The 26,320-nt window shown below is 42.2% G+C and overlaps 1 protein-coding gene across 3 annotated transcripts in view; it reads right to left on the bottom strand.

Annotated features, from left to right (window-relative positions):
• The window catches only part of ZNF827 (zinc finger protein 827), a 99,823-nt gene that overhangs the window by 72,894 nt on the left and 609 nt on the right, over positions 1–26,320 (bottom strand). For all 3 annotated transcript variants that reach the window (XR_005956974.1, XR_005956975.1, XM_041489230.1), the window contains exon 2: positions 2,097–3,107. Coding sequence is in view for 1 of the 3 variants with exons in the window: in XM_041489230.1 (XP_041345164.1) it covers positions 2,097–3,107 (1,011 nt within the window). In the remaining 2 variants the exon portion in view is untranslated. The remainder of the gene's footprint in view (positions 1–2,096; positions 3,108–26,320) is intronic.

Below are 26,320 nucleotides of genomic sequence, written 5' to 3'. Positions count from 1 at the left end.
CAGTCAGTAAAAGAAAGGTCTGTCACCCACACTCTTTCAAAACAATCAGAACTTAACAGATATTTCAGGCTCCCTTTTCAACTTCATCCCAAATGTGCAAGCAGTTTATAAAACTGGCAATAGTAACAGATTGATAGAAAAGTTAATCTCCTCTGTACCAATTTACTATAATAAACATGCAGGTCATGATTAGGTTGACCAAACCTGACATGCCATTTCAGAGGCAACTACACGCTGAGAAGCCATGGCTCCAGCTTCTTGCCTGAAATAATTCTGAGCAAATAGCTCAACGTGGTGGACAAAAGAGCAGCAGGCATGCTCTTCTTATTAACTTACTCCTCTTTAAATAGCCTCCATCCTTGCTGCTCCTTACTTACATCTAATTAATCTCACTGAGTATTGATCTCATAACCAAAGCTACACGTTGCTGGTGGGGAAGTGAATCAGATTCGTAACAGCAAAGCAAACTCATCAGTGTAAAAGTTCAATGTATGAGTGTGGGGAAAAAGACCTCTCAAGCTATACCTACTGGGAAAAGATAATTCTCTCTGGGAACAAGACAAAGAAAGTCTCAAGGAACAACCAGACAGACACAACAAGATAAAGCATTATATAATTATATACCTTTTTTCTGTTTTGTTTTTTTTTTTTTTTCAATATTTTTAGTGCCATAAGGTTCTCTGAGCAAAAGGAATCAGGAATATGTAACATTTATTTTCATGGTAAATGTACACATTCAGCTTTTAGCTTTTGTTACTCCAAAGAGGACTTCATCTAAACTAATGAAAACCTTAGGCCAGGCCCATGCCAAGAATGGTTTGCCACTTTAATTGCCTTGGCAAAACATAGCAGTTAAGCATTTACAGAACACATGTATAACACAGAGCAAAAACTGGTACTGTTATAAAAACTGTTATTCATTGCATCCCTCTTCCTCCTCTTCCAAGGGAGGCATGAGCACTGTCCATCCAATAGCTTCTAAGCTATTCTAAGCTTCTAAGCTATGAGTGTTGACCAAGAGCTGCACAGGGACACGCTGGGCCTCAGGATACCCCTAAACAAAGAGGTTAGGGCAGAAAAACAGCAGGGCAATTACACAACATGCATGTCCGGCTTCATATCTGTACACTGGCTTGCCACACCTGTGCAGCCAGGCTAGTATGCCTGATAAAACTCAGCCTGATAAAGCCGGAATATACTAAACCACTTTGTGCATCTCATGAAGATACCTGCCATGCTTCCTTTTCCTTTGCAGCAGAACACTGATGACACCTGAAGCCATGTGTTCCACCAGAAATTTGAATCCGTGATGTGAACTTGTTATAGAAAGAGATGAAAGAAATTATTTTTCTTTATTTTGAAGATGGATCATTTAAATTCCCCTGCGTGGCTTGCCAGCTCTTTAAAGCTTTTGTTACCCAGACAGTTTCTTCTTCTTCCCTATAACTCTGAGTCCTTGACTGTCAACAGCTGTAACTGATGGAGGAAAGTCAGATGTGTAAAATGGTTCTTGTTGAGCAAATTAGAGAAATGCAGTTGAGTTGGATTTTTTTTTTTTTTTTTTTTTTTTGTTAACAACAAAGAATTGTAAAAAAAAAAAAATTAATGAAAAGTGGCAACACAATAATATACTCTGGTAAATTAGGACAGGATAGTAAGCGATTACACAAAAGTCCATTTGTGAAAAAGACAGCAGGAGGGAGAATTCTCCCTTGTCCAATATTTCAAAAGCACTAGTTATGTACATGCTCACTGATACTGTGAGCTCCTTCATAGGGATTCTTTGATCTTCTCCATTAAATATTTTTGTGGACACATTCTAAACTTGGTAAGAGAGGAAAATACTATTGTATGGAATAAAAGGGGAAAAAAATGTACCGAACTGTACACTCACACCTTTAAAATAGGGAAACATTTGTGACAGCTTGGTCTCAAAGTGATACTTCAAAAAGCTTTTCTATTGTTCACCTAAAGTATCTATTTCTTATTTTCATAAGACATGGAATCAAACCAAATCAAGACCCACTGAAGAGATGTTATATAAGCCTATAACAAAACAAATACATTCTGCTTCATGGTTCAAATTGTATCCATACCTGTACTAGTGAGTTTGGATGCTCTTCCCTTCGGGACTGGTAGTAACAGTAATTCCAAAGACTGCGGTGGAGTTGCTTTCTCTTGTTTCATCTCTGAAAGCTGCAGAGGATCCTCAGGAACCAGTGATTTCTTCTTCTCAGCCAGGAGGGTGCCTGCAGCCCTTGCAGCAACCTCCTTGAGAAGGGCAGCTGAAGAGGTCATGGAAGCCAGGGACAGGAAAGAGCTGGCTGGTGGTGGGTGCTCCTGCCCAGGAGTCATGCTTCTCTCACTCACTTTCTTAGACAAAGCTGCTAACGTGGAGCTGGCTGACTGAGAGCTAAAAGGCGAGGTAAAGGATTCGAATCGTATAGTGTCCTCAGTCCTGGAAAAAGATTTGTCCTGCAGAACAGCATTGGCTGCGGCTTTCAGCTTCAGGATAGCTGAATCAGGGGACAAACCACAGGTGGTGGTTGAGTTTGGCAACCACTTACCTTGATTCCATATAAAGTGACTGCCTGCATTGTATTGGTCACTTTGCTCCTGTTTCTCAGCAAGCTTTCTGGCAAGCACACTTAGCTGCTGGGCATGGTGAGCAGGTGGAGAGAAGGAGATGTTTGAGCCAAGATTTGCGGGGGACTCGACTCTGCCATTGACTGTAACAGCAGCATCCAGCTTGAGGGAGCCAGCCTCCAGGAGCCGCCTCAGGTTACTGCTCAGTGGCTTGTTTGGACCAGGAGGTTCCTCTTCACCAAGAGAGGACACATCTGGAGAAAGGTGCTCCTTGCTCTGTAGCGTGTCTCTTAGTGCCTCATTTTCAATGGATCCCAGCTCCGCTGTGTTGCTGCTCGGCGTCGCACTTCCCAAAGAGGTATCGGGGGAGGTGGACTGCTCTTGAATTCTGTCCTCAAGAGACAACTTAAAGTTCTCCTGGACTTCTCCATATGATGCTTCCGAAGGAGTTTCTGAAGAATTCCCAAACCAGTGTTCTTCTTCACTGAGCTCACCTTCCACTTCTTCCTGTCTGGTACCATCTGTGTGGAACCATGAACAACAGCATTATTCCCAAATCTGTGTAAAGCAGTTTCTTAGCATGAAGCATGCCTGACCTCTGCATGACCCTCCTGAATAGTCCCCTAGCACACCCCCCTAAAGTGCACGGGCTTGGAATCAGCCTGGATTCAGTGACCAGAAAAAAGAGCTTTTCAAAATGAATAAAGCTTTCTTAGAAGACAAAATTATGACAAACCTGTCATCTTTCAGTCTGCATAACTAAAGCGGCTAAAACTGCAACAATACATATAAACATTATATATATTCATATATTGCAAACAATTCTTTATTGGCATAGTCTGTACATCCTGAAGTCTCTGGTATAAGACAGGGATTTAACAGATCAGAAAGTACTGGATACTTCTGTACTTTACAGCCAGCACAGGTGTGCCTTCAAAGGCAGATCAGGTGTGTAGCTACTCAAATCTCAGACCAATCCTGCAGTGACCCCTATCTAAAATAAAATAAGTTTGTACTAATAATGCACAATTCATTCCTGAATAGCTGCAATGACTAATACATGAAAGCAGACTAAAGCTCTTGTCTCTCCAACTCCTTGGGAATGTGTTGTCCTATGCAGACTCTAGTTGTTCTTATTTATTTGTCACTGTTTAATAAAGTTTAAAAGATCATCCTAAACTGAACTTAGTTTAGCTGAAAAGAAAAAAGAATCAAAAGTGCTGGTTCCACTGCAGTTAAATTACATTTTCTCTTTTCTGGTAACTGCAAAACGCCTGAGACCTGGCAGTGTTTAAAGAACTGTGACCCTAGATTGCTCCTCTTCCTGACAGGTATTCAAAGTCATACAGATGTGACCAAGACTTTCTTTTTTTTTTTTTTTTTTTTTTTTTTTGGCAGATCTTCCTGCCCAATCAGAACACAGTAAAGAACAACAGCAATGCTAGAATTAAATTCATATTATCTCCTCTTGCCAGATACATCTCACATTTCTTGCTTTTAGACACAATGTCCCAAGCTGTACAAGCATCTTTGTAATCACACTACAGCAAGACAAAAGTATTTAATATAACCCTCCAGTGACATTCTGGAAATAAGCCTGCATGACATGCATTGTGTCTATGATCATGTATTATTCCCAGATTCCCAATTTAATTCCAGCAAATTACAAAACTTGGAAAGAAGTTAATGAATAAAACTTAGATTTCTATTATTGCTTTGATCCAAAGAATTTAAGCAGGAAAACCTCAGACAAATGTATCATGAATACAGAGATACAAAGGTACACTCTGAAAACAAAGTTTTTGGAGTTTTTTATGTTATATAAAATATGAGGCACAATCTCGCACAAAAAGTTTCTTTTATTCAAAACCCTTTGGAAAAAAGTCACCAATATTTTAGAAGCTGGCAATAAACTCAATTACCTTAGGTTTGTAATTCAAGCAAAAGAGGGTTAGCATATTCCCTTTTCAAAACAAACAAAAGCCAAAAAAACATCCAAGCTCTTAGCTAGAATTATTTTGGTATTGTCAAAGTTAACAACACAGGCTCAGCAATAACATGTGCATAAAGGCCAAGTACCATGCACATTCAAATAAAGGAGAGAGATGCTAATCAGTTGAACCAGCACTTATGTAGGTTAAAGGAGAACTGAATGTATTCCCTCTTCACCCCATGAACAATAAAAAAGTAACTTGAGCATGTCTGTACAGCTGGGTGCACTCACATGAGAGATCCATTCACTCATCCCAGATGCAAACAAGTCTGGAAGCCAAAAAAGCATCTTACTGGCACTTAGTCTGAACTCATACACCAAGTGCAGGGCACATCCTCTGGGACACAGCCTGGAGCTGACACCACTACACAGCTCTGGAGCCAGAGCTAGCTTGCTCCTACCACTCATCTGCCTGTTGAAACCATCTCTCCTCTCCCCTGCAAACCCTGCTCTCTCTGTCTCTGCACTTCCCATCCATTCATAGGGAGAATGACATTTCCCTTCACTCAGAAAGCCACTCAAACATTACAGTCTGAGGCATATTTAAGTGTAAATGGATCTAAGAAGTAGTGGACTTTTGTTTTAGAGAAATCTTACAGCTTACTAAACCCCCAAACTTCTCTGTTCCTTGCCATGTACCTCAATTTCTTTCTTTTTCCAGACATGCACATTCCCCGTTGGTCTTGCCTATACAAAAGGGCAGCCACCACCATGTTATTGACAGCGAGCAGCAGGAGAGCAGGATTCTTCATTTAAAGGCTGGCTCCCAAGCTCAGGATTTCCCTCCTCTTCAGGTAACACACTGAGAGCTCCCTCTCCTGTTGCTAATCTACCTGTGACCACTCAAGGCCTCTCAAAGCTCCATGCAATTGCTATAATAAAGGGTAAATTTTCTCTCCAGTCTCACTATCCCAAAAGCCAGCAGGATACTTTTTTTTTCCACCAGTGCAGTTTCTTTCTGTAGCCAGAAATCAGACCTCTAACTGCTGACACTGTTCTAATTTTCCTCTTCTCAGTAATTCCCAGTTGCTGCAGCATCAAGCCCACTGTATTTGAAGGCTGTAAGGTTAATGCTGAAAAAGCCAGCATCAGTGTCTTATCATGAGCTCAGTCAAGCCTCCCTTTAAACACCAGTGAATTGCTTTAGAAGCAGAACAGTGAAGCCTGGCAATTTCATTGCTAAGCAAAGTTGCCTTTCAAGGCTTTCAGGGCAGAATTTTAATTCACATTGACTTGTGAGCCTGTGAGTTTGAATAAGCTTGAGCACTCCAGGAGAAATCAACCCAACTTCTTTATGATTTCAAATTATATAAAAGCTTCCCTCAGAACCCAGGGGGTTCATGGGTCAGCCAGACCAGGTTTGTCTGAAGCAGGACCCAACCTCCATATATCTGTCAAGAAATTTCAGCTGTATTTCCCATCTGTGGCAGAAATCTGCATGACACGTTTCCCCCTTCTCTCACAACACAGTTATGGAGCTGTTCTCATCATAATTCAAGAGTCAAGACCTGTCATTACTGGTTCTTCCTGATTTCCAGAGTGATTCTGAACCGAGAACTGCTTCCCAAGCCCTTTGCCACTGGCAGAGGCTAGTTGGGAACTACAGACTGCCTGCATGTTTCGGGACTATCACATTGCGCACTCCCCAGGAGCCTCAAAAAAATAGTTTCCACTCCTGTCAGCAATAACAAAAGGCACCAGAGTACTGCTGGGTGACTGTTGCCACTGCTGTAGCTCACGTACCCATCTCTGGCAAAGCCACAAATGTGTGCAGAAAGCACTGTTTGAAGAAGCGCCAGTTTCCCTCGCTCGCCAGCTGATCTGCTTGCTTTCAAATACAGAGAAGTTCATTTTCCTCTTCAAGAGATCAGTTTGACAGACAAATCTTATTGATCCCAAAGTGTGTTATTTCACTTTGTGACCATCTGCCCTTTTATTTAGAGTGCTGATTAGAATCTGACCCTGGTACCAATAGAAATGTAAATATTAACTTGCTCAAACTACTTATATCTGAAAACTGAAAAAGACAAACATGTTTGTTGATTTATACACTGAGTCACTCAGTTCAAATGCTGGAAACTTTAACTGTACCCACCGCAATGTACATATGTCATTCCAGAAAGTGGCAAGTGTGAGATGATCCACAGCTTTGCTTTGTAGGACTTGGAGGGGAGAAATATCAGTGCAGTGAGTTGGATCTCCAGGAAAGGGAAGAGTCTCAAACCTGTGTTACTGAGCAACAAGACATGGGCAGCGAAAATATGATGGAAAGAACACTGTTTGAAACACTAGAAATTATCTGAGAAGAGGCTACAGCTAAGGAACCCACCCCAGAGAATGATTTTTCATGCTAAGCAGGACAAAATTTTATTTTAATTATTCACTGAAATGAGTAAATTACAGAACTTCAATATAGAAATCCATATGCTGCAGTGATAGGAAACACAAGGAAATTGTAATGATGTGATTACAGAATGAAAATTAAAGCAAATGAAAAAGTAGGTAGAAGTAAAATAATTTCAAAGAAATGCACACAGGAAAATTGCTCATGAGATAAATTAATCAAAATTGCCCTTTTTTCAGCACTTACATTTCAAGGGAAAACTGGGAACCTACAGAACCAAGATTTAAAGATATAGGCGAGCCAAACCTCATCTTTATTATCTTGATATCAATTACCCTGATTTGCATAAGGATTTCAGATATGATCATTCAAGTCTGCATCAATCTAATAAAGTTACAGTTACATTTGTTGTCCCTTTGACACCCAGATTATCTTCCTAATTTGCTGCCCCAACAACTCTATCATTTCATCTCTAGCACCTACCATAAACCATCCTTTGGATTATTTTACAGTGAACCCTGTACTTAGGCCTACTGAAAGAGCTGGGATTAAATGATAGCTTTTCACTAGGGAACTGAGGAGCTCTGCAAAGATACCTAAAGAATTTAAAAGAACACATTAAACTTAAATGAAGCAGGAAGCCATCCAAGAGGAGAGCTGCAGAAACACTGACTGGCTCGGTTGAACAATCAGTTTAAGGCCAAGTAAATAGGCAGATGCATCAAAAATAAGGCAGAAACAATACCTGAGCAAGCTAGGATTTATCCTTGGGTGACTTTTATCAGTGACAGCAAGGAAAGTGGAATGAGCAAAGAGAAGAAACAGTTGACAACTAAGAAGGTGAGGATAACTGTAAAGGCTTTTAACCAGTCATGGACAAGGTAGTGAACTGGAATGCTCATATCTGGCCTCCAGGATGGGTTCTCTTGTTCTAGTCCTTCCTTACTGCTTTCTTAGAACCCTAAAATGAGGACTAGGGAATCAGGCCACAGGTCAGAATTCGCTGTCCTGGCAGTCTAGTTCAGGATACCCTCTCCTGCTGTAACCCAGGTTCCATCATGACTTGGCATCACCATCATATCCAAACAAGACATGTTTTCCCTTCACATGGTAGCTGTTAATTCAAGATCAGTACAGGCTCCCCTTGTCCCCATCTTACCTCTGAAAACCAGATAATATGGAAGAGAAAAGAATGAAGGAGCTAAAGACCAAATACAATGGATACCTTTAGGTGAACTAGGTAAACTGTTTAAGTGCATCACTTTAGCAAGGGTAAAGAATAATTGCAAAAGACCACTTGCTAACATCACATCATTTTCTAATTCACATTTTCTCTGAGTGTCAGCTGCACATAAGTCCTTGCTTATTTCACAGTCAGGTACTACAGAAATCAGAAGGCACAGACCTAAAAATGACACTCTTATCTGGAAAGTCTATTCTGTGATATCCTACATAAATTGCTCACTCTAGCTTCCTGCCTACAAACTACCCTTTTGGCATTCAGGCTGATTTTTAAGTATTTAAAATTAAATTAAAAAAAAAAAAAGGGTGAATGTAATATCTTTGGGCTGAACAACTTTTATGGGTTCCCACACCCACCAAACCATGCAGATGTGTGTGCTGTAGAACTTCCTCCAAGAAGTGGGGCACACTGTGCACCCGCACCCCACAGTTTCCACCTCTAAAAAGCATTTACAGCCACATCTGATGAGGCTGTATAATCAGAGCAGCAGCTGTGGTGATTTTCCCATAGGGACGCTTGCTAGAAAATCATGATTTTTAATAAAAACACAAAGGCCTGCCATAACTCCTTTTAATATACCTACAGCAGCAAATAAGACTTAAAAGTCACAGTTGCATAAATAGTCATGTGCAGGAGTGGCCTTGGTCCCCCATTTTCCCTTCACGATTTCTGTGACCTATAATAGGTAAGCAGCACAGGAAGTCACCATCCTCTTTGAATGGAATTTCTGGCTCACTCCTTATCAACGGGATGATTATTCAACTCTTGACCTCCTCACAAAATGGCTTAGTAGTGTTGCTGGTGCTTGAACCAAATTTCTCTACTGCAGGCTGACCTAAAGAGAGCAGCACAGCTGCAAGAAGGATCTGCCAAAAAGCCACAGCTCTTCTGTTCTGTCCTTCTCCCCTGTGTTTAGGTTATGTGAAAATACTCACACAATTAGACAGGGAAAGAAGCCCTAGGTAGAACTCTGTATTTCATCTCCACATCTTCCAAGATAATGATTTTCCTAACTGGAGGGAAGGAGGAAAGGGGAAAAGGAAGGCACAGCTTTTAAAGACAGGGCATACATTCCCTACTTTTATCCCTAACTTAAAATGACTTTGAAAAAATCAACATACAAGAAAACCCCAGAATATTCACCTAACAATTTCTCTAGTACTGCTTTTTTGAAAAAGGACTCAGAGCCAAAAAATATTAGAGAATGTTAGTTATTTTGAAGTAACTAGAACTCTTCAAATGCTTTGCCTATACACACAAACAACTGAACGTGCCCAAATATTGTAATATTGGGCACATTCAGGTTTGCAAACTGCTAGACAGCCATAGATTATCAAAATGTATGTACAATATCGCAGTTTCCTCTCAAAGGCAGAATCCAGGTGTGATAGATTCTCCCAAGGAAAAAGGGAATCAGGACAAATTACTGAAAAAGCTTGTCACAAACAACATAAAACTGCCTTTATGTCCCTCAGAGGAGGGAGAAGTTGTGGTAGATGGGAAACAGAGGCAGAGGCCTTCTATTTTCAGCCACAAGCCCCAGAATAATTGTGCCAAGCGTGTTTCACTAGCTGCCAAAAAGATCCATCTTTTACTAGCTAGCATCAATGGAAGGGGAACACACAGTTTTTCTCCTGAGAAGAGCTGTCACTCCTTGTTGAAGGTTCTATGGGCTGGTTGACAGACCACAAGATAGGACCTTACAAAGACAAGTCTGATCTCCCACAAAATCAAGTTAAAAAGAGAACTCCTAGAATGATGGATGTTTGACATCTTGCCTCCAGGAAAGATTAGCCATTCTTCTGTTCTAGGCAGGAGGTTATAGTAAGTAGCTGTGGGATTAGTGTTTGAGGAGGGTTACTTCCACTGCGACACAGATATTAAAAGCTACAAAGAAACAGGGATCACCTAACAGTCAGCGAGGTGACAAAAGCTCAAGGCCAACACAAGTGGTGGTCCTGTGCCCTCCCTTAGACTTGCTCTGTTGACTGCTTCATGAGCCAATTTCAACTCAGCAATTTGACAGAAAACTACTCACTCTGTCAAGAAATAAACAAAAAAAATTGAGGCAAAGGAGACAGGAATGAGAAAACAGGTGGAATCAACAATCTGAGCCACCTATCTCCTCTAGTCTTTTGGGGTACAAAGTACATCATGACTTGTCAGTGAAAAACCAACTGAGGATTCTGTCTCCCATCCCAAACCGCCACAATATACCACACCTCTCAGGGAAGAGCTGGCCTGTGCAGTCAGGATGGTCACAGCAGTCAGTATCATCTAGACTTCTTCAGAAGCCTAATCTGGGACATCTGTAGCTGGTTTAGCCCCCATATACTCTGATCCTAATTAAAAAAACCCTTTTCTCTAAAACCGGTGGGCAGCATCTTTCTGAGAGAAGAAGAGTTCCAAAGACCCAGAAATAATATCTTAACAGTGAGGCACAGTAATCAGCAACCATGAAAGTAGGAGGGCAGAGCAGTATATCTTATAAAGTAATCAATAACAATGTTACATGTAAATAGTACATGTGTACAATAATGCATGATATTTGATATTTGCTTACTATATATGTATGATATTTGCTTACTATAATTTAGAATTAGTTGATTCTAGCTGGATTTTACCAGTATTTCAGGCCCAGTGAGCTTAAGAACTTGAGGTGTGCATGTGAAAAAGAACAAAATACACACAGCCTTAGTGGAGGGGAATGTTTTTGAAGATCATCTCTCAAGAGGTGCACCACAAAATAACAGCCTGCACAAAAAGCTGCCATCAGCGGACTTGATCACCAGATCCTGACTTCTCTACTCAGCCCTAGTGAGGCATATCTGGAAGGCTGTATCCAGTTCTGGGCTCAGTACAAGAGAGACATGGGGCTCTGACCCAGCTACAAAGACATTTAAGGGACTGGATCATCCTTCTTAAAAGAACTGGCTAAGAAACTTACTCATTCAGCCTTGAATAGAGACAACTGAAACAGCAGAAACTGATGCCCAGGAAGTTCCACCTGAATATGAGGAAGAACTTCTTTACTGTGTAGTGACTACACACTGGGACAGATAGTCCAGACAGGCTGTGGAGTCTCCCCTGCAGAACATATTCAAGAACCATCTGGACACAATCCTGTGCCATGTGCTCTGGGGTGACCCTGCTTGGGAACAGAGGTTGGAACAGATGACCCACTGTCATCCTCCAACCTGACCCATTCTATGGTTCTGTGATCAACACACAGAATAACTGGAGAGAAGGTATACAAAGACAGTTGATTTTTATGGTGGAGGTTTTCAGAAGAAACAAATATTTCTGAGGTCAGCTTATGCTGCAAAGGCTGCCTAGTAGCCCCAAGACAGGTTCATAAAACACATGAAGTGTCAGTAAAACAATAGAAAATCATGTTCCTTGAAGAACCTATTTTATGTTACCAATGTGCTTGCAACAGTTTTATGGAGGCTGAGCAAAATACCACAGCCAGACTTCCTGAAAGTTTCTTCCACAGGCCCTTACAAGCATCCTGTAGTAACCTGTAGCTGAGGCTGGGCACACATTTCATAAAGCACAAGATACTGATCAGACTGACTATTATACACTACAGGAAAATGGCCAACCTAAAACCTGGAGTCAGTACATTAACATATCAAAGGAACACACCTCTTCCTCCTGATGTAAACAGGGAAGATGATAAACCATTTTCTATAAAACCAAACAATTTTTAGGCAGCAACTTCTGAGCCAGATTAAAGTTCCTTATCAGGAATTTCAGGCTTCCCTGTGTCTTTTAAACCCGCTATGATATCAGTTTTTGACTCTGATAGATTATTATAAAGTAGAGGAAAAACTGTATGAATACGAGTTCCACTCTTACTCCCACAGCTCTGCTGGAAATTGGAAACAGTATTAACAATCTGTGGTGGTTTAAATGCGCAAGTCTATCCAGAGAGATTCCCTGCACCTGGAATGGTAGTGTGTCCTTGACATCAGAGAACACTTGCCACCTACACACAAAGTTCAGCACGGCAATTAAAAATTCTACCTTTTGTTAGTTATAAAGAAGCTTTAAAACTCTTTAAAATTGTTTTTAGTTAGCCAAAATTTACTTTGATTGCTCATTTGTTTTTCTCTAGATAGATGTCTAACTCAATAGGCTGCTGCAGTGAGAAAATATCAACTACCAAATTATAATAGTGATGCTGGCACATCCAAAATAAGAAGAGCTAAAGATTATTCTCAAGACTTCTCTTATCTTTAGCATACAGAGACAAGACCTACCTCATAAAGGAGGGAAAATATTCCAAAATTTCATAACATGAAAATGAAACCTCAAGCAATTCTAGCAAACAATTTGTAAAAGCTGGCTACAACCATAAAGGTCCCTAAAGGAGGAATTCTAGTTTCCACTCTAGATCAAATTATTGTGGGAGAATCACATGAATGCCACATATTCAATATAGTAATCCATAATATTTTAAAGCCATCCTTCAACAGCATCTAACTCCACGAATAAGATTTTATATCCTTTGGCAGGTCATTAATGAAACCCTCTTTAAGTTGCTTGTGAAACACAGAACTGGTGTCTCTATTAGGAAATTCTAAACAGAAACACAAAACTACCTTATCTTAAACATAGTCTAGCTGCAAAGCAAAGGCTCAGTTACTCATTTCCAAATGGCTACGTGCTTTCTGGTAGTTCAGTCCTCGGTCACAGGAGCCTTCATACCAAAACTGAAGTAATTATAAATTCTACAGTTTCTTAGGTCACATTTTGTATCCTCTAGGTGCCAAAAAAACAAAACAAAACCAATCCCCCCCCCCCCCCCCCAAAAAAAAAAAAACACAGGAAAGCTTTGATTTCAAATGTTCATTTAGCCTGGTAACAAATAAATTGGTGGTCTGCTATGTTTTGCATACCTGTGTTCTCTGGTCTTGAGCTACATCTGTAAACTGCCTGCTCTTACTGAGTGCCTTCATCAGCCAACAATTCATCTTCATTAAGGCCTGCCCCTGACCTGCCACCTCCCCAGACCTGGGTGCAGTGACAGCTGTCTCAAATCTTTACTGCGACAAAATGCATTTTCATTGCCTGAAATGCACTGCAAACTTCAGCACTCACAACCCCAACAGTAAAAAAAGGAGGCAGGGGAATTCTCAAATATTCCTCACAATTCACAGCAGCCAAGAACAAAGTGATCCATTTGTGCTACAGATTATTGCACTGCTGATTAACCCTCAATAGCTGTGACCCATTTTAGTGTGGCCTGTCATCTAAAACTGACAGGGTCACCACAGCAACATGATTTTCGTCACCCTCACAGGTGGAAAGGAAGCAGAGGAGAAGTTGCAAGCATCAATGCAGCTGGCAAAAGAAGTGAAAAAAGTATTCAAACATATCACTTTGTTGCATACAGACAATTTGCAATGAAAATAAATAATTCCCTGATCACAACTGCAACTTGGCATTATGGCCTGGGAATGGACGTAAGTTTACGAAAGTTCTCATGTTACCTGAAAGACTAAAATTGGTCTAAAATCTCCACAAAAAAAACCCCTGTAAATCACCTATGTTCTGAGCTGTGCATAGCAATTCTCAACTTTCCTAGGAGACAAGCCATTGACCAAAAGGCTAATTGAGGCACCAAAAGCAGGCTGCCTGATTACCTGCTCCTTCACCCATTCATTCCAAGGAGTTGCCCTCATGTGTTGTACACACCATATAGGATCGTGCCCTTAAGCAATCCAGAGTAAATTTACCATAGCCATCAGGATGTATCAGAAAAAACTGTCTGCTAAGGTTGATAAATCAGTCAATTACCTGCTTCCTTGACTTTTATTCTTGTGTAAATGTTTTCAACCTGACATTAGCAATACCTATAAGAAGATGACCTGCACATTGCCAAAACCAACTATTTAAATTACTAGCAAATCCTTAATTACTATAAACAAGGTTACAACAGGCTTGTTTAAAAAAGGTTTCTAAATACCAAAGTGATAGCTCCAGAAAATAAATCTCCCTTGCTGTCATTATTTGAGGCTGCTGGTTCCACACCAACTCTGGTTCTGTGTAGGACCCCCAGAGCTGCCTCAGCCCACCTGAACATCACAGCAAGAGCAGCTGCTGTCTCTCCATCCCTACTCCTTGCCTGGCTGAGCACAAACACAGGGCAGGAGGTTCCCAGTCTCCCCAACTCCTCCTGTGAGGTCTAAATCACCTTCCTCCCGAAGCCATGCACTCCCCTCATGTCTATAATATAGGGAGAAATCTTTAACATACAGAGAAAATAAAGACAAGAAAACACTACTGAAGCACTGCAATTATTGATTTAATCTTCAAGGCAGAGCTGTTTCAGGGCCCCTGGTGGGAATCTAAAGAACAGTCCAATTCTCACAGGTGGCAGAAGAGTGTCAAAAATCTACAGGCCATGGTCCTTGCCAGTGAGCTGATTTGGGCTAAAAATGGAATATTAAACTTATGGCAAGGTAGATGCACATGATCTCAGGTAAAATTTCCCTCTCCATACCTCCCCTCTCACTGGTAATAGCAAGAGATTCCCAGAACAGGAGAACAGAAACTAGCTAATGCACAGATGCTGAAACCAAAAGAATATTTATATGTATCATCCTTCTTCCTCTACACACAGAAATTACTAAACACAATGGACTGTGCAATAGAATTGGTTTCCTGTATCTTTTCAAAGGCATAGTCAAGTTTTGAAATTGAGAGGTGACAAACTGTGACCAGGGTTTATACAGGGACAGACTGATGCAAGACTAGCACAGCTCTAATACTCGAGGCAAGCTCTATTAGAAGTTTTCAGTAGCACCACAAAACACACAGCAGGATCCAGAACACACTTAAAAAAGCATTTTTTCCAACTTTTTCCCCACTGACCTCTGCCCCTCCAAGGGACAACTGCCCTACAGATACACAACCTCAGTGGCTTACCTCAGCTTCCCCAAGAAACTACTAAGTGTATCTTTCCTACAGGACCTAACTAGAAAACAGGCTCTCATTTAGGCTGAAACCATTTTTTTGTTTGGTCATATGCGCCTAGAACAGCAGGTTAACACCCTGGCTTGTACTCCTATGCACTGTACATAACCAACAAAGGTGGAGGAAACAATTTCCTTGTCTCTCATGCACAAGGTAATCTTTGAGAGCGTTTTCTGATGTCTTACTGCTGCCACAGAAAATAGAAATTCAGGAGACATTCGGCTGAAAGAGTAATCAGAAGTCCTACAGAAGAACATGGTACTTCTGATCTGCCTTCTCCACTACTACTGTCTAATTTCCTAAGGCAGGCCAAAAATGTCAGGGATGATACAAACGGCAACCTTTACTTTTCCTCTCCTCTCCAATGCTTAAAGGCATGTTGTATCTTCTCTTGAACCAGTTCCAAATAACTTCTCTTTCTATTAACTTCTGAAACCACCAATAGCACTCAGGATATCATACTCATAAAGTGCTGCTATTGCCAAAATGAAAAATAGCTATTTCTTTCTCCACTTTCCTACCTTTTCTTGACCAATCTTCTTCAGATGGCATAGAAACCTTATCATAAATACTGACTGGCAAAGGGTGAAAAAGAGAAGAATTATCAGCAATAAAAGCAGTGATTACACCACAAGTGTTTTTGAAGAAAAAGAAGAAAAATAGATCTCATCTGTGCATTATTACCATACAAGGATTAAAGCTGAAAAAAGCTGTGTGTGAAGCTCTGCCCATAGGTGTGAAGATTCTCTAAAGAAAACTTCCTGTTGAGCCACAAGGAAAAAAAACCCAACCAAACAAGCACCCAAAAAGAGAGATCTAAAGTCTGTATACTATCTTGCTGAGCCTCCAAACATCCCCACAATGATCATATACCCCAACAGCTCTGTCATTGCAATCTAGAGCTCCTGGACTCAAAACTGTTTAAGGAACACAGTTACCGCTTACAGCACCAGTCAAATAGCAAGAGAAAAACAATCTTAATTGTGAAGGGAGGTTTTCATCTCCCAGGCACAAGGTTAACCCAGGTAGCTTCTGGGGAATGCAAAAGAACATTCTCTATCTGTCTCTCTATTGCTGCAGGTGTCTGGCTAGCTGCTCTTCACAGAACGGACATAATGGAGTTTGAAAAACTGTCAAAGAACTGGTTGTGTTTGCCTATCTTGATAAGATGATGTGCGCTGTTGTACATCCTGACCTAAGCCTACTTTGACTTTTTTGGCTAGGTCATTATTTCCTTCTCTGAGCATGAATAAGACATCTCAGTTTCCCAGCAATCCCTGTGGCATCCTGGCAAAAGCAGTTCATTTCACTGAATTCAGAAGAATAGTTACCACTACATAGTCAATAATCCCAACACTTCTGTCTGATTTCCACACAGGACCAGGCTCTCTCCTGTCAGATACGTGGGTATGTATGTGGCAGAGGAGGAACACAGCACGAGCTAGGACTGTCCCTTGTGTTTTCTAACCCAGCCTCAGCCTGGAGATCAGCTTAGCAGCAGCAGCTGGAAATGGCTCTTAACAAGCAATAAGTAGATCAGAATGCATTCCAGCTGTGGTTTCATCTCTAACCCTTTCCATCTCTAATGCACAGCCTATTCCAAGCTGCAGTGGTATGAAGATGTATGAAATAATAGGATTATTCCTCTCCTAGAAATATCCCCATGCAATAAGAATCCTCACCTGGGGACCAAAGCAACTTCCATATAATGTTTGCATCATCCTAGCACTACAAGGGAGATCAGAAGAAGGCTGCAAAGATGGCCCATTCCTGATAATAGACATTATATTCAAATTTGAAAATAATGTTAAGGGAATTCACTGAAGTCATCTTAAATTATTCTAAATATTGAAGTCAGAAAGGTAGCAACAACAAACACTGTGAACTTTCTTTCCCTTTTACCAACACACAGAAAGAGAAAAAGCCACATTAAGCACTCAAAACATTGGCTCTTGCAAAGGGATTTTTAAAATATAGGAAATTGTTGCTTTAGAACACATTTATTAAAGATGTTCCAGGGATCAACAAAGTAAAAGAAACAACAAAGTCAACTAGAAATCCCTGTCATCTTAATATGCAGGTGGCAATAAACAGAACATGGGAAGCCTCAGATCAAGGTGCTACAGTGCCTGTAATTATCCCTACTGTGCTCACAACCCCTATCAAGAGGTCACAAAGCAAAGGGAGGAGCTCACAAACTGTGTGGATGGCAATATTCAACCACAGCAGGTGACAACAATCAGAGCACCTGCTTTAACAAAAATCCTTTTTGTTTTAACTAGTTTCTGTTTATTTTTGCTATAAGAAACTTCTCCTGCTCGATTTCTGGTAAATAATGGGCTCCTCATTTACCATTTTACTCTGCCCCATTACTCACCTAAGGTGTTTTGTTCTCATTAACCTTCCAACTGGTTCAGAAACAAAAAGTTTAGATTTCAGATACTGAAATTATGCCTGTCACAGGAATCTAGTTGCCTATAATTCCATTTTTTCCTCTCTCCCAAAATCTGATTAAAACATGGCAAATTATATTCCCTGAGTTTCTAGTTCCTCCCACAAGGATGATATTATAGTAAGGTATCTAAGGGAAGTTTCAAGAAGTGTTTGTTTTGTCGTGCTGTGTTTGCTACCAAAGACAGCTGATTTCTCTGTCCCTGAGAGGATTGCTTGGGGTTAACAAACAAAGCCAAATAAGAGAGGATTAGGAAGCTACTCATAGTGGTAGGAGAGCACACAGCAGTAGACCATGTGGAATAGGCACTCCCCACTCCCAGACACATGGTTTTACACACTACACCTCAGCTTTCCACCTTAATTCAGAGGTCACATAATTAATGTGCAAGCATTCAATCAGAAGCAGACATTCCTCAAACCTTACCTTATTTTAAAGAAAGTTTGGATTCTGTGCCACGCTCCCAGGACAAGAAACTACTGCTATGGCTACTTAGGGCACAGGCACAGCAGAAATGACAGCAATGTGTTTTGACATTCTGTGTAAAAACCCACCTAAAATTTCAATAAAGGGGAATAGCCAGAAGTGAAGAGGAAGTTTCACATTCATGTCTAATCCACTCCTCGCTTTTTCTGCTGAACAAACAAACAGGTGTGACAGTGGTAGTGGAATTTGATTTTGTTTTTCCAAAGCGCATTTCTTGGCTAAGAACTCTGTGGACTTTACCAAGAACTTTTATGTAGGTCAGTAAAAGCCTTCAAAGACAACAACTTGGATTCTCCTGAGAGCGTGTCCATACTAAATAACACAGTGCTATGTGGTGATATCTAAGCCAACTGGAATATACCCACAAGTAGTAGAGCTGAATTAACCTGGGTACACTGCTGTGATAACAGCCTCCTGTACACAAGGCAGCTTATTTAGAGTTTGCTTTGTTATCTCAGTGTGGCACGGCACTGTGCAGGAAGACAATATAAACCATTATGATGAAGCATATTTAGGTCTTACGGGCAATGTTCAAGTACCTCAAGGTGGGCAGAAGAGCTCCCTTCAGAGTTATTCACTGTGCAAAGAACTCCCTTTGGCAATGCAGAATTGACAAAAGGATTATGTCAGCCTTTCCTTTCCAGAAGGAGGAGCAGGGTCAGAGCCTGGAGGCAGCAGAAATTCGAGCAGCTCTAGGCTGTTATGCTTACTCTGGTGCCTGAGAAGGGCTCCTCATCAGTTCGAAGGGCCAGAGAGGTTGACAAGAGGAAGTTCTGCTCCAAACACATAAAGAAATGGGTCCTACTCAGTCATTAGTTGCCAGGTCTAGATTTGGCACAGTGGTTTATAAAGGGAGAGACTCTGGCTGTGCTTCAGGAAAGCACACAAACACAGCTACACCACCAGCTGCTGTCTAAATACACTTGTCTGCCACCCTCTCTGTTCCTTACTTTGCACTCCAGATAATGATCATCTAGTTGAGGAAGATCTGTTCGTATTTTAATTTTTGAGATGAGTAATTATTTGTCCTACTACACAAATCAAAGTGAAGTCTAGAAGCTTGCAAAGAATTTGTGTTCATTAAAGTCACACATGGGGATTATTCATTAAGCTAAATACACAGTAAAACCAGCAGCTCTTTTAATGCATTTTTCTAAAAGTTACTTGCCCTGATACACAATCTAACAGGCACCAAGATTCAGGACACGTCCAAAACATTCATTCAAAATAAGAAGTTGTAACTTTAAAGTGAGCTTGTGCCAATTCTTTTCCCTTTCATAAACTTTCAGATAAAACTTGAGACCATGCAGGAAAGAATTATTCCACCTGCATAGAAAGCCTGCAACAGAGGAAACCACATCCAAGCTGCAAACCCCAGATGAGGGCCAGCAAAGCTACAAACCTTCTTGAGGAAGAGAATTCTTAGAGTAGGGCCATGCAGAATTCAAAGAGATAAGGACAGTAGTTCAACTTTGAGTTGCTTCAAAAATGTTATTTCTACCCTAGTGAGAGCACCCCAAATAAAAGAAAAACAACAGTGCAGCCGTTTGGAACCTAATTTCATTTGCTGAAACTGCTGATTATACCACTCATTAAAATACTGCTACCACGTAGTAACCCTTTAATTTTTAATGGGACTTATTCTAAACAGCAACTAAATCATCAGTCTCGCATGCAACCTTCTCTCTCCTGGTCTGCTGTGCTATCAGCACTAGTCACTCTTTCCCCTCTGCTCCCAATCCTGTTGTCTAAGTAATGAAAATAATGAGGGAAAGGACTGTTTCTGCAGTCCAGTTTTTCTCTCTTCACTGAATGTTTCCCAGGAAAAAAACCCAAACATGACTTTTTACTTAAAATGACCCTAACTCAGACTCTGCGTGAATTCTTAACCTGCAAAATGGAACAGCCTCATCTTAGTGTTAGGCTTAACTTGGAACTCCAATATTCAGTATAATTACACCACAAACAAGGAAAACAAGGAAATCCCTTGAAATAAATTTCAAGACATTTCAAGGAATAGAGCTAACTCCTAAGCTGTCAGGTTTAGACAGGACATTCAAAGTATTTGGTGTCTAGACTAAGAAGGATACCAAGCAAGGAAAAGAGAAACTGTGTTTGGGAGCGTAACAGTACCATAAAGGTGACTGTAAGTCTGCAAAAAAGAAAACCTGAAACAAGCTTTCAAGTGAGCTTATGGGTACAAGTTGCTGAATCCTCCACTGCAGTAGCCTCAACCCAGTGTATAAGTGCAGCATCGACGCTGTCTGTACCCTAGAGCATGTATCCCTTCAAATGAAGTATGGGCTTTATTATTTAACTACATTTAAAAAAGAAAATCCCTGGAGAAAGGGTTATTATCCACCTTTTTGAAGGTTTGGAGGTTTTTTTCCTTTTACCCCAATATAATTTATTATTCTTCATGCCCATATCAATACATAACATATATTGTTCAGAGAAAACATTTAAGGTAGAACAAAAAAAAGTTTTACTTTGGGGGGCAAAAAGAGAGAGGAAGAAAACTCCCCCCATCCCCATGAAAACTGGATTTTATTGCATACTGCTGGCTATTTTGCAGTCCAGGTATTTTGTATATTATTATTATTGTTGTAAGACATATGGTACTTTAGCCTCCAAACATCCTGGAGGGATTTGTATGCGTAAACCCAAACGATACTAATCATGTACCATGAATAGCAAACTAGGCAACAAAAAACTAGGGAAAAAACCCAAATTGTTATTTAGAAGATATACTCTTAAAGAACTCCAGAGTCATGCTTGAAAAGCTGAAATAGTAAAAGGATTCCAAACACAAGACGCATCAGCTCTCCTTAACCATCTGAACTCATGTCTATATTATGATTTCTTTGCAATGTGAAAGGGGAAAAAAAAGTACTCTATACAGTGCTTCATGACAAATTACATGCCTTGTGAAGCTTCATGTTAGAAACCCTTTTAACTTCCAAAAAGTCCTCTTTTGTAGGTCATGCTCTCATTATCTTGCTCTGGGATCTGGTCTGATTAAATTATAGGAAATTACTAATACTTCACTTTGAACAGCCAGCTCCTCCTGGCTCCTCTTCTTCCTTCTTTTTTTTCCTACACTTAATTCCTCCTACTCCTGCCTTCTTACATATGAAAAAGACAACAATCACTCTGCTAGAAAGATTAAGTCATACTCATTCTTCATCCACTTTAAAAGTAAAAATGCGTTCTGTCTGCATGCTCTTACATTTCCCATTCCACTGCTCTCCCTGCTGGTTTGCTGTTTGGCCAACTATAAGGTTTGTGGTTTTGTTCTAAATCTTTGGCACACCTACCCCCTCTAAAATCTCACTCATAAGATCCTAAAGACTTAATTAACTTAATGAGCACAACACTGACTCTTTGGTAGCCCAATCTATACTCCAGTGTGATTTATCCATATTTTGTACCATCAGACAACACTAAGACATAGTCTACCATTGATGTAGACAATTTAGACATTTAGACATTCATCACCGAATGATCTTGTAAAAGTGACTTAGTTAGCATTAACAAACAAAAAAAATCAGCATACAAATTTAAAGAGACAGACTTTACATGTCAGAAAGGGTCCCCACAAAGGGAGAAGGTATTTTTGAAAAATCTGTGAGGACTTATTTAGCACAAGATGGACAAAATGAGAAAAGTATTTTCAGATGGAGTAATGAAGTTGTAACTCAATCCACCAAAAGGCTACTGTTTATTTGAGAGGTGCATTACAACACCACCAGGACAACCATAACGAGAGAATTGAAATTATTAACCTCATCATACCAAGAATAATAATTTTCCCTATGTGGATTCTCTTGTGGACTATGTGCCATATCAAGATCCCTGCAGTGGTAAGAGGTCAAAAATAGTAAGCATGTTAGAAGAACAAATAAAACATGTTAGAAGAATAAATAAAAGGTTCCCCTTATACATGCCATGTGTGCCAGTGAAGTAAAAAACTCATCTGAAAGAGAAACATTCCTGCTCCTGGCAAAAGTGTTTTGTCTTGGAGGCAACTCTTAAATACCAAATAACAGCAAAAGCACTCCTGACATTGCGAAGTCTTTTGAAAAATCCAATCAGTGCATCCTCTCTTGCTATCAGAAAGTATCAGATGAAGAGAGCTGCAGAAATAAAAAATGAAGCAAGCTCTAAATCACTGTTAATTTACTTGTTTGACAGCATTTTTTTTCCTCTGATATAATCAAGCAATAAAGACACAATATAAAAAGGCTTCACAGAGTTCAAGCGGTTTTTTACTGTATAGAAACAGCTGAACACTTCAACACAGTGTCTGGAACACCCAACACTGTACCTGACCATGAAAGGAAGAAGAGTTACACCCGCTCATAGTCAGATATCCAGCTTTTCATATGAAAACTAATACTGTATCAATTCTGCATCTCCTCCTTTAACAAATCCAGCAGAAACTGCCACTGCAGTTTGTCCTGCATTGAACGCATTCCTCAGGAACTAGCAGCAGTTCAAACTTCTCAATGTAGCATTTAATTCTGCCTGAGACTGTAATAAATGCAAGCCTTGAATAAATGGAATTGTGGCATTCATTCGCAAATTGCATTGCTGACAAGCCTCCGAGACAGAACCAAACCCCAAGGAGTATCGATTGCTGCACTTAAGGCAACGTAGTGCTCTAGATCTTAAACATTTACTCGAGTGCCTGAAGACTTCCTAAAACTTTTACTTTTCAGGCTGAGCTCTTTCGCGTCACATCGAGCAGTTCAGAGGTAGCAGACTTTCAGGAATCCTCGGTAAAGATAACAACAGCCTGAGGTAGAATGAAAAGTGAGGCAACAAGGAGAAGAAAGACAGGGTTGTGTTTATACATATATTTTTAAAGATTCTCATGCTGAGTAAGTGAAAAACAAATATCTAACTGCTAAAGTAGCTGAAAGGGAAAAAAACTCCTAACACACATACACAGAAATTAGCAAAATTCTTTAAAACATTCAAGTGGAAGTGAATTGACTTGCCCAAGTTAGCCACATCCAAATGTAATCATAAGACACACATGTACTGGGCAAAAATTTAAGTTATAGACTCAATTCTGCCATTGTAAACCAAGTCCACACAGCTGCAGTATTTCGTTTGGGTACGAACAAGCCATTGTCTGTCAAGGAACATCTAAAATCCTTTCCTCATTCATTTGTATCTTAAATTAAGAAAGATGCACTTCCTTTTGTGTTTCACAGAGTGTGACTGAAGACATTCTGCTGGCATCTGTGACTAAACAGTTCCCCAAACTTCACTTTGGACTCAAAAACTCCACTTTACAATACATGTAAATACTGGAGCCTCAAAGAGCCCATCCATCTGACTGAACCCTGAGGTTCATCCTGCTTTGAGCAGGGGGCTAGGCCAGACGACCTCCAAAGGACCCTCGCAACTAAATTATGTTGCAAACAACTCCAGTGACTGAAAGCTCAACCTAACTCTGCCATTTTGAGCAGATGCCACCCAAACACATTATTATTGTAGCTAATAATATCAACCCCTCTCTTCCCTCGAACACTGAGGTGCCAGTATCTAGCAGCTCTCTTGGAACTGAATTAAACTCTTACAGCAGCCTGGTACATCTCCAGCAAAGTCTTGTACAGAGAACTTCTTCACCATCACACGTTTTTTGGCAGTGCAATCTTCTCAAGTGAAACTACCTGCACATGTAGGTGAGGGCTGTCCAGTGGAGTCAGTGGGCAGAAGTAGAAAATCAGGGTGCTAGTCAGCAGGGACAGCAATCCTCAGGTGCTCTGCAGGGTACGTAACAATGCATGAGGAATTAACAAAGGCCTAGAAACCCTGAGAACAGGGCTTCCTACCCAAGCTGTACTAGAGCAGACAAGGACTTGCCAAGCTAAGTTACATTTGCTCAGTTACACTGTAACACTCACAAATTATTCTGTGTATCGACATCTGACTGTTTATTTGCAAACAACTGCTGCAGAAGCCGAAATATCCCAGGGAGGTAAGATGCTACATCACTTAGGTGTCCTGGAGAGCATTCACGCACCAGCAGCAACCTGTAACATGACTTGGGAGTGAATCACAGCACGGTGCCCCCAGTGGGACAGAGTCAAGGTTGAGCACAGCAGCTGACAGCGTTTTCTGGGATGCGCATGGGGCACTTTACATTCTTCTGCCACCATTAATACTTCAACATGAAATACACCCTCTGTCCCGCTAAGAAATGTATTGCTGAAACCAGTGAGAAACAGAGAATAAAAACATATTTTACACTGAGTATCCATTAATGCAACGTGTTGCTACCCCAACCCCCACAAAACAACAACAACAACAACAACAACAAAAAAAAAAAAAAAATCAAACAAAAACCCCACCCAAACCAAATAACTATTTGCATCATCTGCAAACTGAATTCCAAGGTATTTTCTTAATCTAGAACACTATTATTCTGAATTATCCAAAGTATTATTATTGCTACTGTCAGATAATAGCTTTTGATCCAGTGCAATCTAGTTGCAAAAGAAATTAAAATAAATAAATCCCGCTGAAAGGTAGCATTCGTGTGGGACGAAGGTGGGTGCGCCTTTTACACACCAGGAAAAAAAACAAAAACAACCCTCCTCCCATGAACTGAACTAAAAAATTAATCCGAAAGAAGTACAAATTAGGCCGTGTATTAAAGAAAAAAAAATCAAAATAATAACACACGCCGAACTCTATGTGCACAATGAAGGCAATTGTTCCTCGGCCCAGAAAAAGCCGTGACTTCCCCCGGCGCGGCGGTCAGGAGGTCGGGGCCGCGGGCGGCCTCAGCCGCAACCCGGAGGCGGGGGCAGCGCAGGGCCGGGCCCGGCGGAGCCGAGCCGAGCCCCCGCCGCCGCTCTCGACGGCGCCCGGCCGAGCTAAGATGGAGCCCAGGTTTGATGTCAGCCCCAGGGGCGGGCGGAGGGCAGCGCGCCGGGGCGGGAGCGAGGGCAAGGTCAGCCGCCCCCCGGAACGCCCCTGCGAGCCCAGGCTTGGCCCCTGCCCCCGCCCGCCGCGCCGGGGCCGGGGCGCTGCAGAGGCGCCGCCGCGCTCCCGCCGCTCCCCACGAGCCGAGCCGAGCCCGGCCACGCTCTGCGGGAGGAACCGGGGCTGCTGGCTCAGCTCCTACGGCGAGCGGACCGCCAAAGGGCTATGCGGGGGCAAACGGCAAGAGGAAGGGAGAAGGGAGGGGGGAACCCCCAAAACCAACCTCGAACATCAACCTCCCCGAAGCAAAGCCCACCACAACTCATGCCCTTGCCTCAAGTCGGCAGGAAAGGAAAAGGGGAGACAAATCTTTGCGGGCTTGCAAGTGCCTCCCCCTCACCCCCAGCCTGCCGCTCCCCGCGCCCACATCTCCCATCCCGGCCCGGGTGCCGGTGCGGGAAGGGCGCGGGGAGCGCTGCCCCAGCCCCTGTGCCCGCAGAGCGGAGCGGCGGCCGGGCCGCGCTCCGCCCGCAGCGGCGCCCCGCGGGCAGGGGCAGGAGCCGCCCCGGTGAACTCCCGGTGACCGAGCCCGGCTCCGGCGGCTCGGCTCTCGCCCTGCCCCGAGCTCGCCGCGGAGGGGCTGCAGGCACGTTCCGAGCAGATGTGTCGGAGACAGACAAATGACCCCTCCATCCACCCCACGCTCTCCTTAAAGCAGCTCTGGGGCCATGCAGGGGCAGGGTATTTTTAGGTCCCTTCCCCTCCTCTCCGCCTCCCTCTCAATAGCTGCCGAGCGCTGAATACAAGAAGAGGGGGGAGAGGGAGAGGGAGAAAAGTTAACTGTTTTGCAAAGAGGGGAGAAAGCAGGCAGGAAGGGGGAGGGAGCGATCAGGAGCAGGGCAGGGTGAGCCGTGTCAGGGGATGTGTGAGTGTGTGCTTGTGTGTGTGCGAGCGCAGTGGGTGCCCACGGGCGGAGGATCGGATGCACTTTAGCCCTGTGCTCTGCTGCTCTCGTCTGGGGCAGCGCCGCCGAAGCCTGAGTCTCGCCTGGCTCGCCTGACCCTTCATTTCACTGCGGCCAGGAGGAGCCCGGAGCCCGCCGCCGCCTCCTCTCCCTGCTCTGCAGGGACCTCGCCTGCCACGGTCTGCCTCCCCGCCGCCCCCTCCCACGCCGCCGCCGGCGGCCACGGCCCCCTCCGGGGTGGCCCCGGGGTCGGTGTGGGGTGCCCCGCCGGCCCCCTCTGCTGCCGCTGCCCGCCTACCCCCCGCTCCCGGGCCGCCCAGCCCCGC

The sequence above is a fragment of the Pyrgilauda ruficollis genome, unplaced genomic scaffold (assembly GCF_017590135.1).
Source record: "Pyrgilauda ruficollis isolate IOZ18807 unplaced genomic scaffold, ASM1759013v1 scaffold91, whole genome shotgun sequence".
In the NCBI taxonomy this organism is placed as follows: Eukaryota; Metazoa; Chordata; class Aves; order Passeriformes; family Passeridae; genus Pyrgilauda; species Pyrgilauda ruficollis.
Note: the sequence above shows the minus strand (reverse complement) of the source record. Positions and strands in the feature narration are given on the sequence as shown.